This window comes from Cololabis saira, chromosome 19, assembly GCF_033807715.1.
Source record: "Cololabis saira isolate AMF1-May2022 chromosome 19, fColSai1.1, whole genome shotgun sequence".
NCBI lineage: Eukaryota > Metazoa > Chordata > Actinopteri > Beloniformes > Belonidae > Cololabis > Cololabis saira.
In genome coordinates, this window is record NC_084605.1 from 24,700,592 (window position 1) to 24,720,363 (window position 19,772).

The following is a 19,772-nucleotide window of genomic DNA, read 5'->3' on the forward strand; positions in this document are numbered from 1 at the left end:
ATCTTGAGCTGCTTTTCCAGTTCTGCTTGAAGCTGAGAGGAAGGTGTGCCCTGTGAGGCCTGGCATTATCTGCATACTTGGACTTTCTCACCTCATTGTTTTGCAAGATGAAATAGAAGCGGTTTTCCTGCTGAGGGCAGGCCAGGGCAGGCAAATGTATCAGCCGCAGCAGGAAGAAGGATCACACGAGACTTTGACCACGTGCTGTTTGCGTCAGTTTGGTAGTGATTGAATTAAAAGTAGCAGGACTTCCCCGCAGAGGTTACTTGGACCTCATCAGGTAATGACTCGCTGAATACTTTGCCAGTGATAGAGTAAAGATTTATTGTTTCCTTAACTCTTGCTTGGACGTTTTGCTACATATTGAACATTTACTTGTGAAGAAATCCTTTCCTGTTGCTTTAACTTTCTGGTTTAAAGTATGACGTTACCGACTTTGTAATGGTGTTTTTGAACAGAGAAATGGAGTGTCAGTGTGAACACGAGAACGCTGGGGATGCTGCTCCGGGTGAGACGGAAAGTTTAAGAAAATCATTTGCACCTCGGCTGACAAAAAGACTAATTATGACTAATATGACCAAAAAATTACTTTTTTTTAAAAAAAACTCACCCGCTAATATTGTGTCTTTATGGTGGCAAAAATCAAACGATTCTTCTATTTTTAATGTGTAACATAAGTTTTGAAATAATTATAAGCCTCTAAATTTCAATTTCAGGATATTGAAAAGAAGCATTTTGTCTTTTTTTTATCACTTTAAATGTAAAGGCTGAGCTTTGGTTGTACAAGTACCTTCTTTCTTTTACACTCTTTTCTTAGGTCTTTAAGGTCATTTTACATATCAAATGTGGGTGAAAGGTAAATCCAATGATGCTGTGACCTGCACAGCAACACTAGTGTGTTTTTGTCCAGATTGGTGGTTGAGCAGCAACAACGCGCAGATGGGAGCGTTTGCCGTGGTGGGGTATTTCCTCTACAGATTCTCTCAGAGTCAGTCACACATCCACACCGACACTCAGTTTCACCAACAAAAGATGTTCATGCACTTTTTATCGAACACTACGGTATTCATTTCAGTGAGGACAAACACAACATCTTAACCAGCATCTTGCAGACCTGTGCACATTCACCCTCCGATCCAAGATCCCATTACCAGCACAAAGATTGTTCAATGCTTTATTCCCACAGTCAGTCTGGTTTTCAGTCATTTAGGAAGCTGCAGTTGTCAAGGCTTGAAAATAATTTCTTTAACACGGCTGTATAGACTACACCATCCATATCTCCATGGATTACTTGTATAAATGTAATTATATGCACTTCTAACCTGTTATTTCACCTGCAACCTTCCAGATATTAAATACAGGAGGAACAAGGAGTAATTAACCTTAAAGGGGCTCCAAGTAATGGGGATTTATAATCTAAATTTACATAATAATAATGAACCTCCATCTGTAAACGCAGGTTATAAACAAAATGTTTTAAAAATAAATTATTTTAAATAAAAGAGATTTTAATAAATATCTGTTGATGTTGGACAACATGATATAAATCTGCAGAAATAAAACCGTAGTTGCATTCAGGTTTTTGCCTTTTCTTTTAAATATCAGTTTTGACCGAACAAGTTTTTTTTTTAATCAACTAAGAATCATCATATTGTATTAAATGAATGAAAAATCAATACAGTAATATCTTTCTGGGTCTGATTTCCTCGCAGCTCTCCCAGCTCTGGTCCGGTGGCCCATTCGTGTCTTCTGCTCTCTGACTGGTCAGTTTATTTACACAGACCCTGTTTTTTGCTGCTTATAAGGTCTGATTTTGTGCCGTTCACATCATCAAAACGAAGCCAGTTAGAATACTGATGGTTGCGTGTTATGAGATGAAATAATGGAGCCATGTGCGTCTCCCTCAGGTCTGTCGGCTCTGTGGGGCTGGGTGAGCCACCTCGTCAGGACCCTCCGCGGTACCAGATGCTTTCATTTCAAGGTAGCACACAAACAGCAATTTGTCACTTTATGAAGCTGATTTTTCCACTCTTGTCTCAGGAATCCAACGCCTGATGAAATGGCTGTCTCGGATTTGGCGTTTTTTTGCCCGTGAGTGCGTTTCTGTTACGTAATCTTTGCTCTTCACACTTTTAATGAAGCTAGACAGATGAGTGAAAATGATCAACAACATGACAGCATGTGGAAAGGGGGTTAAATCAAAATGAAGCATGAGGATTGCTTTGTAAAGCCTGACATTTCAATTTTAATTCACTGCTAATATCCTGCTTCTGCAGCATTTTCCTCCAGGCTCAAGTGGTTGGTTGCTATCACCAAAGCCATCACAGCTCATTTCATTTGCTCATTTTTATTTCCTTTGTCCCCCCCCCCCCCCCCCCCCCCCCCCCCCCCCCTCTCTCTATCTAACCCCCCAAATTTCTACCTAATTTTTCCATCATTGTCTCTTTTTAACAGAAATAAGTCTAATTTTGTTGTCAGTCTACACCGTCAGTCTCTACATGTCTCATAATACACATATTTCTTTATATTCAAGTATCTATTTGCCAATAAATGCTTAAGATATAATGGCTTGCTCAATAAATGAGATGCTCCACCTCTTACTTTAGTTAGACTCTAAATTGGCATCAGTAAATTTGATCATCCAGCCTGACAAGAAAACAGATCAAAGAAGAATTTTAATACAATGGCTCTGATAACACACTAACGTAGTTACTCATTTTGCTTGTTTTTTCTTCTAAAAACAACCTCTGTAGGGTCCATAGCAGGATTTTCGGAGTCTCAGAGAGATCCGACGAGTGGCAGTGCTCCGAACCTAACAGGGGAACCTTCCAGCACCTCCAACAAACCGGGCCTGAGGTTGATCCTCCTGGGGCCTGCAGGCGGAGGACGGACCTCTCTAGCAGACTCTCTGTTGGGCAGTAGAGAGGTGAGGGCATCTGTGGATGCTCTAATGGTGAGCACTAGACGGAGGGGAGTCATGGACGGACGGGAGCTTACACTGATTGACACCCCAGATGTTTTGGGAACATCACTGGAAAACGACAGAAGAGCCAGGGAAGCTCTCAGAAGTCTGCAGCTCACGAGTCCTGGCCCACACGCCTTTCTGCTGGTGATCCGGGCTGCCGGCTCCAGCGTGGGAAGTGATGCCGTCCAAGCCGTCCAAGCCACCATGAAGCTGTTCGGAGAGGGGGTTACAGGACACATCATCCCAGTGCTAACTCATGTAGACCGCCTGGGTGGGAAGCAGACTGTGGATGAGCTGATGGAGTCCGATGCAGGGAGTCTGAAAAGGGCCGTATCCATGTGTGGCCAGACACCAGTGCTCGTGGAAGAGGGGCCAGACCTCCCGCCACAGGCGCAGAGCGTGTTGCGCAGGCATCTGGTGGGGCGTGTGATGGAGATGAAAGAGCTCCAGGGGCTTTTTGTCCATGAGCTGCAGAGGAGGGAGGACCACCTCCAGGAGGAACTGCTGGCTGACATGTCCTCTACACTGGCCGGAAAACTGGGACACGTTTGAATAAGGGGGAAGAAATAGGTGATCTTTGTGTTTTCATGAGTCTCTGTAAAAGAAATGCTGGGTGGGATCAAAATATGGTTTAGGATGAATTGAGAGAAGTGATTGTCAAGGAGGTATTTTTGTCGGTTTACAACTGTGTAGATATATATGCCACAGGTTGCCGTACAGTTTTCAACATGCTGCAGATACTTTGGTTGGGTATTGTTGTTGTTCAATGTACTTTTATTCCTTTTTGTGCTCCTATAACTTGTGGTTCTGCAGCATGCATCTCTGCCTTGCCCTCCCACAGAGTTCACCACAGACTTCATTATTTATAGGCTTTAAAACTTTAAAGATGACCAGAGAAAGCGAACTAAATTTATATAGGGACTTGAGTTCAGTCGTGCCGCTCAGATTATTGTGTTTATTCCAATGTCTCAGGAATAGCCTATAAATGGTTCAAGAATAGTATATTGAACACAAATTTAATCTTATCTGTTTCATGTAGATGGAATTATCTTTAATAATAAACTAGCTTCATTGGCTGGCCCCAAACATGTATAATAACATTATTATGGATATAACAGTATGTGGAGCTCGGAGGTGCAGGATTACGTGGAGCTGTCGGCTGTCAAGTCTCCTTTTACCTTTAAGTTATCAAAATCAAAACACACAGATTTTTCATCCCTTCACACTATCAAACAGTGGGGCCATTAATACCGTCTCTGAAAATGTGGTTTAAAATGACAACATGAACACCATTCATTTGATGTTAAAAACAAAACTGATAGAACTTTAGGTTTTTGTGATTAATCTGATTGCAAAAAATCTGATTATTTATTTCTCGGACGTACATAGAGTAAATAGGACTTGTTTGGAGTCACTTTTCCAGTTGCCTTATGAGTAAAAGAAAGAGCTACTGTTTTATTTATATATTAAAATGTTGAAATGTGTATTGCGATGTGTTGTTGATATCAAATTAAAAATATTTCAATGTTTTCCATGAATGATATGTTCTCATTGCATTCGTTTTTTGTTTTTTCTATTAATATTTTACACAGCGTCCTAGCCTTATTTGGGGTTGTACATACATACTGTATACACATATGCACACTTAGGTAGGTAAGTAGGTAGATAGGTAGATAAATAGACCTTATTCATCTGCAAGGTGAAATTTTGTCATAGCAGTCGGGTATGAATTCAATAAAGTACAATAGAATAAAATACTGAGGTGGAAAAAAAAAAGAGAATGGAACAAGGACACTTGAAAAATACAAGATAAATAGGTAAGGTGCTGTGCAAAGGTCAGAGTGCAAAGGTGACAGGCAGATTTAGTCCGGGTGTGAGATTGTGGCTGACAGAGGTGGATGAGTTATAAAGCCTAATTGCAGTAAGTAGGAATGATTTCCTGTATCGTTCCTTTTAGAGCAGCGGGGTTGAATGAAACTGTTGCTGAAGCTGCTCTTCAGCGTGTCCGGTGTTTTGTACTGGAGGTGAGAGGGATTGTCCATGATAGCCAGCGGTTTTGCCAGAATCCTGTTCTCCACCACCTCCTCCAGGGTGACAAGTTGAGTTTGTTCACTTATACATATGTGTGGATGTGTGTGTTTAATAGCTGTACTACATATGCAGATCAGGAGGGTAAACCAAAACGATCACCCAAATAATAAAGCTAATTAGAAAAAGGGTTGTCAGTTATTGGAAGAGCCAGATAGTGATGATCAGTACTCAAATTGAGGGGGGATGAGGGGAGATGGCATCCCCCCTGAAATAAAAACGGTCCAAATCATCCCCCTGTAAAACTGCCATCCCCCCTTTCCATCCCTTATGTCATTTCATCAATGAATGTGGTATTAGTGTTATTTAACATTTAGAGTCATCACCAGAAAAATAACACCAGAAAAATAACTTATTTGACAATTTTCACCTGTTTCAAGTACATTTTCACTTGAAATAAGTAGAAAAATCTGCCAGTGGGACAAGATTAATCTTCTCATTACAAGCAAAAAAGTCTTGTTCCACTGGCAGATTTTTCTACTTATTTTAAGTGAAAATCTACTTGAAACAGGTGAAAATTGTTGTTTTTTCCAATGATGAGTCTTGTTTTAAGTGTAATGAGATTTTTTTAAATAAAATTAGACATTTTAACTAGAAATAAGACAAATATTCTTGTTAAGATTTTGAGTTTTTGCAGTGACCCATTTTACTTATCCTGTGAAGGACAGAGTCATATTGATAAGTTCAGAAAACTGTTTTTTATTTGTGTCTTTTGATGTATTTGATGTGATGTAAGCCCAGTGGATATTTAAAACTTACAGAAGGCTGCAACTCCTCCTATGTCATTCCTGCAGTATTCCTACAGGTGTTTTGGTCAGTGCTATTATTTGTAATATATTATATTATTTGTATTCAGCACAAATTATCTGTCCCCATATGATAAAATCCACCATCCCCTCTGATTTTTTTTTACAACTCGAGTACTGGTGATAATTATCTCTGAATTCATTAGGAAGTGGTTTATTGGTAATGTGATCTGTTTAGAATATATATGTATGCGTTTCTAGATCAAATTTCATACAACTTTTTATTTCTTCTTTTTTTTTAAGATGAGTAAACCTCAATGTGAGGAATGTTTTATCTCCAGTGAGGATAAGTGTGGTTTCGCAGTCTCAGGGGAGGGACTTCTCCTGACGTCCTTGCTGACAGTGAACGCACCTTGGAAAACGCCACTGCGCATGTCCGCGACTGCACAGACGGAGAAAAGAGACGCCGAGATCCACAACAGGAAAAAAGTGGTCAAGACGAACAACTAAACAGCTCTTTTAATGAAGACGGAACCAGCAGACTCCGTTTTAACGCCGGTTTACAACACTTCGGCTGTCCAGCCATCGCTGGCAGGCGGTCGGGTAGGTGGTCATGATGAGAAAATGAAGTTAGAGGGCGTAAAAAGGAGGTGTTGTGTTAGTGTTTGCCCAGTAGACGTTAGTCACGTAGAAGAGCCACAAGACTAAAAACATCCAAACAGCTTCTGCCAACATGGATTATTGGCACTTCTACGTGTGTGGTTTCAGTATTACAGCCCGTTTTAACACGGGTGTTAGCTCTCCAGTGTGTGATTGGTGTTGTCAGATTTAGCGAGGACACTGAACAGCTTGTTTCCTCTATTTAGTCCTGTAAATGTTTACTTTCTGCTCTTTCTGGGCTCTGCTGACCAAGACCAGACTGGAGATTTACGTAATGTTGTCTTATCCATCTATCCCCATCAACAGCTCTGATTTGAAGTGTCTTAACCAGCAAGGCTGTTTTTTAGGATCTCCTTTAGGACTTTCTTTGAAGTTCAAATGGGGATTTGTGAGGATTTTAAGTGATCAAACCATTTCAGACTAAAGTGAGGATGTAACTTTTCCTTTCTGTGTTTCAGGGCTTCATCAGGTATCCTCCTCTGATCTGTGTTAAACCTTCGTAACATCCGTCCCAGTGGAACTGAAGCTCCATGGTCAGCAGTCTAATGAGGGAAAGAAATGCAAAACAGCCGGCTTGCTGATTGGGTGGAGAAAACTGTCAACACGCACACGCAGAGGATGGAGGAAGTACAAACACACAAGGGAGTAGTGACAGTTTGATGGATGCGCTGTGATGCTGCTGGAGGACTAATATCTCATTAGGGAGCATCTAGAATATCTTTCTATGCCGATAAGCCTGTCCTGAGCTCCACTTTCCATAAATACATATATATATACTTTCAAGAGAGCCGGTATTGCTTTCTTCTTTTTTTTTTTCCTTTTTTTTTTGCAGCTTTCCCCCTTCACCCTTCCATCCCTTTCCCAAGACTGTGCACAGCTAAAACACAAGCTCCTCTCTTCCAAGAGGCTGAGAGGTTGCCATGGCAACTGTTGTTGTGCTACCGATGTAGAAGTCCAGAAAGTGGCAGTTGTGGCGGTAGTGGTGGAGCCGGAGGAGGACGCATTGGTGAATGTCCAGGGATGGGAAGTGCTCCGTATCCTGCCGGTGAGTGGAAAGAGAAGGGGCGAGGTGGCCTGCAGGAGCTGGGCTGCATGCCGTGGAAGGTCAGCAAACAGAAAGGAGGAGGAGGAGGAGCAGGAGGAGGAGGAGGAGGAGGAGGGGAAGTTGCAGTGGGAGAAGGAGCAGAGAAGAGGTGCAGGGATCCCAAAGATATTCAGCAGCCTCAGCAAGAACTCTCATCCTCCTCTTCCTCCCTCACCGCACCAGCTCCTCCCAGACCTTCTTTGACATCTCCAGCAATTTATCATGAGAAGCAGCGGAGGGAACTTTGCGCACTACATGCGCTTAATAACGTCTTCCAGGATGGGACAGCCTTCAGTCGGGACACGCTGCAGGAGATATACCAAAGGTGAGGAAGCTGGCAAACCAACGCACTTCTTAACGTATATATTTGAAATGCTTGGGGTTTTTTTCTTCAGTATGTGAATGATTCCTGTTGTCAACCTGTTGCAGGTTATCCTCAAGCACTATGGTGACACCTCACAAAAAGAGCATGCTGGGAAATGGGAACTATGATGTGAACGTCATCATGGCTGCACTGCAGACCCGAGGGTTTGAGGCAGTTTGGTGGGATAAAAGAAGGTATGTAGGCATGTTCCTTTTTTATTATTGTTCATGTCATATGAAAAATAATATTCACTTTTTATACTCTAAACCTTTTCATGTTAAGATATCTTGTCAATACCTGGTGTTATAATTGCGTAAAAACAGCATCAGATGAATAATTACACTGTAACAAGTAGGAGTTGATCAAGGTGAGCAAAATTATTCACAAGCAGGAAATATTCAAGACAGTTGCCAATCTTCTCTGTAGTGGACGTACCAGGAAGTTAGCGCCCAAATTTAGACTATCAACCAATTAAATGTTGAAGTTAATGGCACTACAATTAGGAACAACTAGAGTATGCAAGCATAGCTTTTTTTTTTGTGAAGAAAACAGGATGCTTGTATACAAATACTCGTAAAACTGCTTGATCTGAAGCAACATTGTGAAGAAGTGCCTGAAATTCATTCATAATAGTGTGGGCGACTGATAAGATCAAACCGAAAACGTCTTTCAGGAACTGCTGCTGAAGTGGTTGTACGAATCATGATCTGTGCTTAGATTTTCCACGTACTACTTTTACAGTTTGGCTAAGCTTTTGTTAAATTGATGATGCTGTAATATCTCATTACAGTGCAATAACAACTTAGGAAAACATAATTGCATTGTGTTGTTGTTCATAGGTTGTATTTACCTAATTTGAACATCTGGTATGGATAAAGTGATTTTTTTTTTTCTTTAATTGTCTGATACATACAACTTTAACTCTGAAAGAAGGCTACTTTGAAAAAGGGTTGCTTTCTTTTTCACATGACTCTAAACGGGGTTGGTCAGGGGTATCGTATTTGAAGATAAACAATTTTACTTGGCTCCCTAGTCTTTTGCTGCTTGTCTGCTGTTTCTTATCACGTATAAGTACACATGTAGACAGGACATTTTCCAAACAATCCTGAGATCTACGGTTCAGCGCACAAACTCAAATGTCAGAATGTAAACATGAGGTCAGTTCTTTGAAGAGTTTGCTGTGTCTTCTGCTGAATGTCATCCAGCTAATCGGCTGCGTTTTGAATGATATCTTTGATTAGTCAACAGTTCCATCAGTTGACAAAGGTTTAAAGATAGTTTTATCTTCATTATCAGTCTTATATGACCGTTGACAAGAGCACGTCAGACTTGCTGTATTGATGAAATGAATTCCTGTCTTTATGGTTTGGCCCAAACAGGAGCTAGATCACTGCTATCCTTAATCAAGTGACCAAAAAAGAAGCAGCATAACTATTTTAATGCGATCACAGGAGGATTTTACACGGCTACAATGTTGGCTGTTCTTGGGAGACGAGGAGAACACAGAAAAACATTGAATGCTGTCATTATCCTTTTTTAAAAGAATTTAACCTGGCAAAAACAGCTCTCCAGGTCATAAATTAGTTTAGACGCTTGTGCTAGTTGATGCCTTGAAAGTCAAATTTTATTTAGCAGTAGGTAAAAAAGAAATAGTTAATTCAACAAAGATGTAAGTCTTTTCTTGCCGCAGAGGTTTGAGACATGGTTTGATACTGCAAATGATACTGTCTTTGATACTGTCTTTTACTGCAAATAATAGTACAGAAACTCTTGTCACTTTTTATGTTTGAATTTTGATGGATAGAAGATTTGTGTTGCTTCACAAACTCTGTTTCAAACATCAGAAAAGATCTTTGCTGTTTCAGACTGGATTTGATCACAGTTGTGTGTGAAGACTTCATTTAAAAGTACTGTAGGTGCAGTAGGTAAGAATAGCCTCCCAGACCAGTTGGGAGTACATCCAGTTCTTTGCAATATCACTGTTGTCCCATATTTTCTTCTCCTGCTGATAACCACGGCTTTTGCTCTAGCAGACAACCGAGTAAATGTCAGGAAAATCCTGCGAGGAGCACTGAACTTTATTTGCTGTTAATCAGTCTCTTTAACTGATGCTGTGTACCTAAGAACACTGAATGCTGTGATTAAATCAAAAGGTGCTTCAACAAAAGTTTAAGGCTGTGTACGCTTACACAACCAGCTTAATGAATGTTCTTTGTTTTTTATGTTTTTCCCAACAAAAGATTTATTTGATCTTCAGTTAAAGTGTACAGGTTATAAGTCACAGGGGTGGGGAAAAGTTTTAACCTTTTAATGTCTGAAATAGGAAATAATAAAATCCTTTTTTTTAATTTGAAATGTTTAATATATATTCAGTTTCTAATTGATATTTTTTGTACCTCCTATGAATACCATACATCCATCCTATAGCTAAGGGAGAGCCCTAAACCTGCAGTGGAAACTCATTTCTGCCACTACACGCAGCTTGTGACCATTGCTGAGGGCAGGAACTTAGACTGATTAGTGAATGGAAAGCTTTGCATTTCGTCTTAGCTTTTTCTTCACCACAACAGACCGATGCAGAGTCTGCATCACTGTCGACGCCGCGCTGTTAATCTCCCCCTCCATTCTTCCCTTATTCGTGAACAAGACCCCAAGATATTTGACCTCCTTAACTTGGGTCAGGATTAGGGATGGGCGGTATGGACTAAAAAATGTATCACGATAATTTCTGGCATTTATCCCGATAACGATAAAAATGATGATTAAAAAAAAATACCAATTCAACTCCACCTTTTCAACTATAAATCTATCTCGCTCTCAGATCCGCCATGTTTGTTACACAAAAACGTCATCAACGGGAAATTATCCTTCTTTGTTTCTTTCTTTCTTTCTTTCTTTGTTTCTTTCTTTCTTTCTTTGTTTCTTTCTTTCTTTCTTTCTTTGAGGCTCATTTCCTTCCTTCCTTCCTTCTTTCCTCCTGCTCTCTCCTTCCTTCTTCCCTTCCTCTTTTCTCCCTTCCTTCCTCCTTTCTTTGTTTTCTTCCTTCCTTCCTTCCTTCCTTCCTTCCTTTCTTCCTTCCTTCTTCCCTTCCTCTTTTCTCCCTTCCTTCCTCCTTTCCTTGTTTTCTCCCTTCCTTCCTTCCTTCTTTTCTTCCTTCTTTTTTCCCTTCCTTCCTTCTTTCCTCCTGCTCTCTCCTTCCTTCTTCCCTTCCTCTTTTCTCTCGTCCTTCCTCCTTTCTTTGTTTCCTTCGTTCCTTCCTTCCTTCCTTCTTTCCTTCACGTACCTTGTGCGTGGATTTAACACAGAACCATAAATCAGCTTCACACAAAAACATCATCAATGGGAATTTATCGTTTTTACCGCGAGATGACAAATTCTTACCGTGGGGAATTTTTTTGACGGTTTATCGTGAACGGTAAAATATCGCCCATTCCTAGTCAGGATCTGATCCCTGACCCAGGGAGGGCACTCTCTTCCGGCTGAGGTGTCGACTTTGAAGGTGCTGATTCTCATCTCAGCTACTTCACACTTGTGAAATGCTCCAGTGAAAGTTGCAGGTCGTGGCCTCATGAAGACAACAGAACCACATCATCTGCAAAAAGCAGACACCCATTTTCATCACCAAACCCAACCACCCACACTCCTCGGCTGCACCTAGAAATCCTGTCCTTAAAAACAATGAACTGAATCACTGACATAGGGCAGCCTTGATGGAGTTCAACCCTCACTAGAAACTAATTCAACTGACTGCCGGCACTGTGCACACCGGATGTATGGGGATTGGACTATGAATAAATATGGTAAATGGCTTACACTTATATAGCACTTTCCAGCTGTACTCCTACAGCCCCAAAGCGCTTTACACTGTACACATTCACCTATACATTCACACAGCATTTGTCTGCGGAGCTGCCATATAACGGTGTTGGCCTGACAGCCAGGAGCAACTGGGGGTTCAGTGTCTTGCCCAAGGACACTTTGGTGGACACAGGAAGATTTAGGGCTCGAACCACTGACCCTCAGGTTAATGGGCGAACGCTCCAACTGAGCCACCTACCCCAAAATATAAATATTATTATTGTTTTGATTGAGAGGTCTCAGAAATGTTTGTACCAGGTATGATAAATCAGGCATTAAGGGGGTAAATTATGTATTGTGCTCTCGTTTGTTTTATCATGAAAAACTTGGCATAAAAGCTGTGGGGAAAAAAAATTCTTGTCTACATTATCCAACCTTTTAATCTTCCTTAATTTTGTCATCTTACAAAAGTGCAATAGATAATTATCAATAATACAAAGGAATTTGTAACGTGCGAAATAGTTATGTAGTCTAGGAAATACACAGCATTGCATACAAATAGTATTAGCTATAGCTAGGATAGAACTTTATACTACATTATAAACACAACAAAGAGAGTTTAAGTAAATAAATCCTACCTTTCTTGCTCTAGGGATGTACGCACCATCGAGTTGTCCAACGTGGAGGGCTTCATTCTGAACGTACCGTCCAATCTGCGCTGGGGACCTCTCCGGTTGCCGCTCAAACGCCAGCACTGGATCGGAGTGAGAGAGGTGGGAGGGATTTACTACAACCTGGACTCCAAACTACGCAACCCTCAACCCATCGGCAATCCCGACGAGCTCAGGTGTGAATGAGTGTCAGGTGTACACACGTCTGCTACGATGACAGCTGCAGCCATGACAGTTTTTTGTTCTCCTTTTGCTTTCATAAAGTACAAAATAATGAGGTCAGAGACGTATTCATGTAAAGACCTCCATTTGTGCTTGATTACAATCAGTGTATTAATCAGCTATTATTTACAACTAAGGGTTACACTTTATACTTGGTGTATTTTGGTGTTTTATCACTACAAACCTCTGTGAAAGATTTATATTGTCATAAAGTAAAAAGAAAAACTAACTATAAAACTTACTTGTTCCCCACTATCTGGGTCAGATGCACCTTTTCCCTAAGATCAGGCGCTTTGAGTGAAATAATAAAACCATAGAGGAGTCTGTTCTGTGGCATTTTGGGCTGTGGCCATTGACAGCACCCTTCGTAAATTAAATATGAACTGAGAAGTTCCAGACTAAATTGGATTCACACATTAGTTTGGCAATACCAGGAGAGGGAGAAAGTGAAGTTTGACTCTAGAATATAAAAGTTGGAGAAGAAATCTTGAAGAAAACAGCAATGAAATCAATTGGAAATGCTCTATCATATAGAATCTGACTTTGTGTCATTGAGATATGCACTTCCTTTTTTTGTGGTAATGCAGTATCCCCCTTACAACCCAAAGCACCAGTGGTATTACCTTAAAACATTATTAAACATTTTCTTATAAGAGTGAGATTAAACCTCAACATGCTAAATTAGGTCCCCTGCGTGGGGCTCAAGCGCGAGAGGACTTTATTGAAAGTAGAGAGCGACAGGAAAAAGAGCAGAGAGAACGGGGAATACCTGCAGCAAGGCGTTCAGGACATTAATGGCCCTTTCGCACTAGTCCCGCCTGAGCTCGCTCCTACCCGCCACGGCCCCGTCTTGCGCTTTTGCACTAGGGGCTGAGGCGGGTAGAGCTGCTCCAAGCAGATACTTTTTCTGTAACCATTCTGGCGAGGTTCTAACCGGGCTGGGCCAGGACTATTTCCGACGTCATCACATTACAGGCAGCTGATTGGTCGGGGGGCCGGCAGACGTTTGAATCAGGAAGCGGGAGTCAGCGCGAGGGCGACTGGCGGCTCGCAGCGATTTTATTATAAAGCGCAAACGTCTGTTTGGTGATCCAACTCTGAGGTGCAGATGTTCATAAACCTGGTGGCTGTCGAGAGAATTAAAAAAGGGATGTAGACGGGCTGTTTTTTTTCTCAGCTGCTCGCGGCTCCATCTGATTTCTCATCAGCGCCGACACGAACAAAGGTGTTGTGCAATCGAGTACGTCACAGCAGCTTCACCCCAACCTGCACACTTCTCACCTGGCTGTGGAAAAACAAACGAGGACAAAACGGGTGGAGCCGCGACGAGCTGCGCCGAGCCGAGCCGGGCTAAGGCGGTACTAGTGCAAAAGCGCCAATAGTCTGCATACACAGGGCGAACGCTCATCTAATTGAGCTATTCATAGCCTCATCTGCTGTTTTGACAAAGGGGCCACTGACAATATTGTGCTGATGTCTTGTAATAACACCAGGCTTTATAAAACCCTCTGTGGCGTTTCCAAAGAATTTATTGTTAGACTGACTCTGCCCAACACCAGTTAGGTCAAAAATGGGTAAATGGGTGGAACGAACAAGCCAGTGAGCTGGAAGAAAGCCAGTTGTTTTCCAGTGAAGACACCACTTCTGTGTGATATGCTGCCCCTGTGTGGTCAGACGCTGTATTGCTACATAGTGTGGCTTTGAGTTTGACAGCATGTCAACAATGTTCTTCTACTGCCCCCAAATGGCCAAAGACATCAGTCTCTGGCCATCTTTAATCTAGTATACTATACTGTATTTGCATGATTTTAATTCAAAGTTGTTTTACTATTTATTCAAATGTGTTATTTTCAAGAACATTACCGTGACTGTGCTCTTTGCTTTTGATGTTTATCATAAATGTAGGAAGTTTCTCCACCAGCAGCTGCGAGGGAAGAACTGTGAACTCCTCTTGGTGGTCTCAGAAGAGGTGGAGAACCACCAGACGTGGCGGTCTGACGGCTGAGGGTTGGAACAGCCAGTCACAGCTTGATGTGGGCCTGTTGCAGTATGAACGGGAGCGGATGTAACGTTGTGTCTACAGCCAAACACAATGACGCACACTAGCAGTTGTTTTTCACCCCCGCCTCTTTTCTTGTGCTTTGTTTACACAGCCGTTACTGTACACTATTGGATGTAAGATACAATGAAGGAGGCAAATACAGGGAGACTCAAAAAAAAAAAAAAACACAGTCCTTTCTCGTAACACATCTAAGACTTGTAAAATGTTACTTTTTTCCTGCTTCTGATGTGTTTTTATACATATTGATGCATATTTTTCAGTGTAAGCATTGATTATTTTTCTTCTTCTTTTTATTTTTAAATTTCCAAACTTGTGGGAGTTTAGGCTTTAAGAAAAATGCTGACTTTACATGCCTGAGCCTTGGAGTGAGTCTCCCTGCTTAGGCTACGGTGTTCACTGATGTGTCCTTGTGTTGTCTTCATGTTGTGACTCAATCTCTGTTCTCACTCTGTGTTTCCTTCCTAGCATCAGTGTCACTGGATCTCACTCCTCTTTTCTATTTCCTCTTCATATTATAGGTCAAAATAGGTGGTTTATCACTTAGCCAGCGTTGTATTTCGGCACTTCCCAAACATTTCTCGTATGGACTGAGCCTTTACTGTAGAGTCTTTGTCAAAACATCAGTTTTATATGGCAACAAAACAATGCAACGCTCAGCCAAGTACTCCCTCTCGTGGATGTTGGCCTCTACCTGCTTCTAAGGAAGAAGTAGCCATTCATCCAGTCTTTTTAAATTGTCCTTGCTGGAACGGCTCCAATAAAGTGAAGTCTGTCAGTATTGCACTATTCACAATTATTGCCTATAAGTAAAAAAAATCATTCTGTATCACCGTGTGAGAATCAACAATTTAGTTTTAGTTTGTTCATATGATAATAATCCATTTACTGTAGGTTAATACTGGAAGTCTATGTATCTTTCTTATAAAAACGAATGCCCCGAAATCTAGATGATGATTTTGTAATAAGGCAAAAAAAAACAAATCTGTATAAATTTAAGCACTCTAATAGAACAGTATCAGTCTTCACCAACTCTTGACTTTTTTTGAGGTATTAAATAGTATTACATGTGGCTGGAGATCTTGCTGTTTAAACTAGAGCAGTGAATTGTGGTTCCAAAAGTAGAATAAGTTCAAACTTCTGCCCCTATAGAAGTGTGTATTCATTTTCAGATTGTGGAAAAGCCTGATTAAGCGGTTAAAAAAAAATAGAGGAAAATAACAGTCTAAAAGACAGTTTGTTAACTCATCAGTGAAATATATCAAAATCTGATTTATTTATTTTTGTTTATGTTTAAGCAAAACAAGCCATTTAAAGCCAGAAAATATACACTTGTTTATCTGGAATCATACTGAGGTGATTCATCCAGAAAATAGTTAGCTGATTAATGGATGTTGAAACTCCTTCTTCTCATTTTGTGGAGATATTTGTCAGAAACTCTGTTTTTTTGCAATAGAGAATATAATATTGTATATATCTCCAGAGTAAGTAGTTTGACTTGAAGTTTCAGCAACAAGAATTGGCTGGATAAAGACACCCCCCCCCCACACACACACACACACACACACACAGTGTCACCACCACAGCAGCCATCTGTAGCACAGGAGCTCCATGGATACAGGGCTTCTCCTCTAAATCACCTTTTGTGAAAGCAGCCAAACCCCAACACTACGAGGGAGTCAGTACGTTTTCCACCAGGTCATATACAGTAATCAGTGTTCTTTTTATGGGTGAAGCTTTAGTGTTGGGAGGATTTAAGACACATTTTGCGATTGGGTTTTGTGAAATGAGCCTTATTACCTGAGATTCAGTTTTTGTAGCTTTCATATTCATCAACTTAATGGTTAAAGTGCTTGTACAGTAGATGTATGACAATATTGGCCTTAACTTGTTTACATAAAAATGTGTTGATTGGAATGGTTTAGGGGGACTGTGCATTTTGGGACCATTTCACAAGATTAAATATACAAAGAACCACTGTATCACACGTGGAGAGGAGAAACAGCTGATGCTCAGTCATTACACGGAGCAACTCTGCTTTAATGATGTTTTTGCTTTTTTAGTCTGACTTTCATTAACAAGCAACAGTGGGATATCAGTGGTGCATGTCTTATCTGGAAATGACATTTCAATGCTCCAGCCGTGTCTGTAAACCTTTGTCACACTATGTCCAAGTAGAACTGAACCAGCAGAGCAATTGTTAAGAGTTTCGAACCCAGTCACATCATGAACTGTGTCACACATTTGCATTCAGCATTTGCTTTATTGCCATGACAATCCAGTCAGTCCTTTCTGCATAAGGGGTTCTGATTGTCACTGTATTTTATTTTTTCATAAAAATAAAATGCTCATACTGGCACTACGTACACGCTGAAGTGTGGGTATATTACATGTCATTTTATGGGTTAGTATTTATGCTCAAAAGGTCTCTTCCCTCACCATCCGTGGTGTAAACGTGTTACTTTGCTGATTAACTGCACTCAGATATTTGTTGTTTGTACTGCGTGCATGTATGTGTGTATTTACAATTTTTTACACATTTATACTAAATACTGTGGAGGGACTGTTTTGGTTTTTTTTTTCTCTTCTATTTCATTTGTCTTATGAGTTTAGTTCAGAAAATCCATAAAAAACAAGAAGTGTATTTAGCCCAGAATCTATTTCACAAAAACAGGACAGAAAGCTGTTCTCAAAGCACAATTTCAACCAACAAAATCTTTCATAAAATAAAGGACTTTGCAAAACAGCACAACACAAAGGGCATTAATAGTTAGCACATGCAAAAAAGAAGAATGAAATGCAATGCAATGCAATAGAAAACCGAAAACACTTTGGACATCGAAATAAAGAAAACTTATTTTGCAAAAAAAAAAAAACTGGAAATAAGCTCCAGCAGATCTGTGACCTTAAATATGAAAAACCATGGATGGATGGATGGATTGATTGATTTGGTGGTCTGTGAAAAGCTTTTTGTTGCATTCTTTTGGCTTTGTCTAATGTGTTGAGTTTCTTCTTCTGCACTGTGAAGGTTTAACATGTGGTTTTCATCATTTATTGACCCCTTTTAAACAAATCATAAATTCAGTTGGGGTCCCTCGTGGCAGGATTAGATAGTTCCTTAATTCATTGCTACACTTGTTTAAAGCCACTCTATCTTTTAATGCAGCTGGTTTTAAAATAATGGTGCAGTTGACCGCTTGGTTAATCTGTTTGTTAGTTAATTTAAGTTTCATTGATTTCTCTGTAAATCATGTTCCACAAAAGAAAAAAACACTGATACCCAATGTAAAAAGAAAACATACACTTGCTAAAAAAGTGTGTTAAAGACTGCACGTTTCAAATTAAGCAAACAGGTGTTTGATTGGGATTGGACTCGACTTTGACTCATTTAAATCTTTAATGACTTGGACTTGACTCGACACAAACACTGAGGACTCGAGACTGAACTCGAAGTTTGGTAACTTGGCTTCAACACTGCCAGACAATACAAACAACACCTCTATTTCTTAGGAGCGAATGGCACTGCCCCTAAAGATTCTTGAATTTTTATTCTATAAGGGTATACAGTATATAAAATGAACACATTTATTTCAATGAAAAGAGTGAATGAGATTATGACCTTTTTTAGGAAACTGTTTGCAGAGGTAACAAACTATGGGAAAGGTATGGTGTTTGATTCTTTTTAGATTTGTTTTGCAACCACAGAAGTCGATCACTACTGCCCATTAGAGAAAAATGTAAGTGTGAAACTCCTCGAGGCAAGGAAAGTTTACATGTATAGCACAATTCAACAACAAGGTGATTCAAAGTGCTTAACAGAGACATTAAAACATCATCACAAAGCAGAAAAAATGCATGATTTAAGATGTAAATGAAAAGGAAAAAAAGTGCTATAGATAAAAACAGTAATTAATCTATATTTGAGTTTTGAAATTCAAGCTTAAAATGAACAGTAACTGAGAACAGGTGAGTCGTCAACCTGGATAAACTGAGTGGTTTTGCTGTTCTGGGGCTTTCTGGGAGTTTGTTCCAGACATGTGGAGCATAGAAGCTGAATGCAGCTTCTCATTATCTGGTTCTGACTCTGGGAACTGATTTAAAAAAAAAATGATCCTGATGACCTGAGAGGCCTGAAAGCTTCATACTGGGTCAGGACATCACTGATGTATGTTGGCCTTAAACCATTCAGAGCTTTATAAACCAGCATTAGAACTTTAAAGTCTATACTCAGACGTACAGACGGCAAGTGTCTGTCTAAAACATTAATTTCATACTTTTACAAAGATTTACATGAGCATCATGCTCTAAAGATGCTTTTTAAGTGGAGCACAGAGGGGAAATTAACTATTACAACTATAAAAGTAATAATTGTTTTAAAAAGAATTAAATAATGATAATCAGACACTGCTTTTGAATTGTTGTTCAACAGAATGATTAAAAATAAAACCTAATACAACTTCCCTGGATAAAAATGATGGGACCCTCAACTTGACATTTGGTTGCACACTTTTTGGGGCAAACACTGCAATAAAGTGATTCCTGTAACTCTTAGCGACTCTTCTGCACCTGTAGAAAAGTATTTTGGTCCATTCCTCATGAACAAACTTCTCCAGCTGTCGGGTTTAAAGGATTTCTTCTCCAGATTGCATGTTTCAGCTCTTTCCACAGATTCTCAACAGGATTTAGGTCAGGGTTCATAAAAGGCCACTTCAGAATCATCCGGTGTTTTAGTCTTAGTCATTCTTGGGTGCGTTTAGATGTATTTTGAGCCATCGTGTTGTTGCAGGATCCATGAACCACAACTGAGACCAAGCTTTCAGACACTGAGCAGCACATTTCGCTCCAGAATGCCTTGATGGTCTTGAGATTTCATTGTACCAGCACGGATTAAAGACACCCACTACCAGAATATAACTGAGCCTCCTTCATGTTTCACAGAAGATAGTGATTTTTTTGGAGGGGTATTTATTTATTTATTGATGGCTTCATTTTTGAAGATACAAAGTGAACCTTTGAGTCCATTTTTGGCTCAAACAGCAACAGATTGCACAATCTGACACTGATGTACTTTGACCCTATAGTCATAAAATGCCAATGGAAAATGGTATTGAGCTG

The 19,772-nt window shown here is 40.2% G+C and overlaps 2 protein-coding genes across 3 annotated transcripts; both read left to right on the forward strand.

Moving 5' to 3' along the window:
- Positions 1–45: 45 nt before the first annotated feature.
- LOC133419156 (GTPase IMAP family member 4-like) lies at positions 46–4,464 on the forward strand. 2 transcript variants are annotated; one of them, XM_061708172.1, is made up of 7 exons: positions 48–280; positions 459–508; positions 911–988; positions 1,713–1,763; positions 1,908–1,958; positions 2,041–2,091; positions 2,754–4,464. In XM_061708172.1, exons 2-7 carry the CDS (start codon positions 463–465, stop codon positions 3,515–3,517), a joined length of 1,041 nt encoding a protein of 346 aa, XP_061564156.1. In that variant the 5' UTR covers positions 48–280; positions 459–462; the 3' UTR covers positions 3,518–4,464. The 2 variants fall into 2 exon arrangements, with proteins under 2 accessions (XP_061564154.1, XP_061564156.1); XM_061708170.1 differs by having other exon boundaries at positions 46–508.
- A 1,790-nt stretch (positions 4,465–6,254) lies between these two features.
- On the forward strand, positions 6,255–17,053 carry josd1 (Josephin domain containing 1). The gene is made up of 5 exons (XM_061708366.1): positions 6,255–6,402; positions 6,918–7,868; positions 7,973–8,101; positions 12,358–12,552; positions 14,504–17,053. Exons 2-5 carry the CDS (start codon positions 7,480–7,482, stop codon positions 14,601–14,603), a joined length of 813 nt encoding a protein of 270 aa, XP_061564350.1. The 5' UTR covers positions 6,255–6,402; positions 6,918–7,479; the 3' UTR covers positions 14,604–17,053.
- The last annotated feature ends 2,719 nt before the right edge of the window (positions 17,054–19,772 follow it).

What these genes read in the sequence shown, in the direction of transcription:
- LOC133419156 (XM_061708170.1), top strand. Translation starts at nt 442, where the DNA reads ATGGTGTTTTTGAACAGAGAAATGGAGTGTCAGTGTGAACACGAGAAC. An exon ending in CCTCTACAGATTCTCTCAGA is followed by an intron (nt 989 to 1,712) that starts GTCAGTCACACA and finishes ATTTCCTCGCAG; the next exon opens with CTCTCCCAGCTCTGGTCCGG. An exon ending in CCTCGTCAGGACCCTCCGCG is followed by an intron (nt 1,959 to 2,040) that starts GTACCAGATGCT and finishes CTCTTGTCTCAG; the next exon opens with GAATCCAACGCCTGATGAAA.
- josd1 (XM_061708366.1), top strand. Translation starts at nt 7,480, where the DNA reads ATGGGAAGTGCTCCGTATCCTGCCGGTGAGTGGAAAGAGAAGGGGCGA. An exon ending in CTGCAGGAGATATACCAAAG is followed by an intron (nt 7,869 to 7,972) that starts GTGAGGAAGCTG and finishes AACCTGTTGCAG; the next exon opens with GTTATCCTCAAGCACTATGG. An exon ending in GTTTGGTGGGATAAAAGAAG is followed by an intron (nt 8,102 to 12,357) that starts GTATGTAGGCAT and finishes TTCTTGCTCTAG; the next exon opens with GGATGTACGCACCATCGAGT.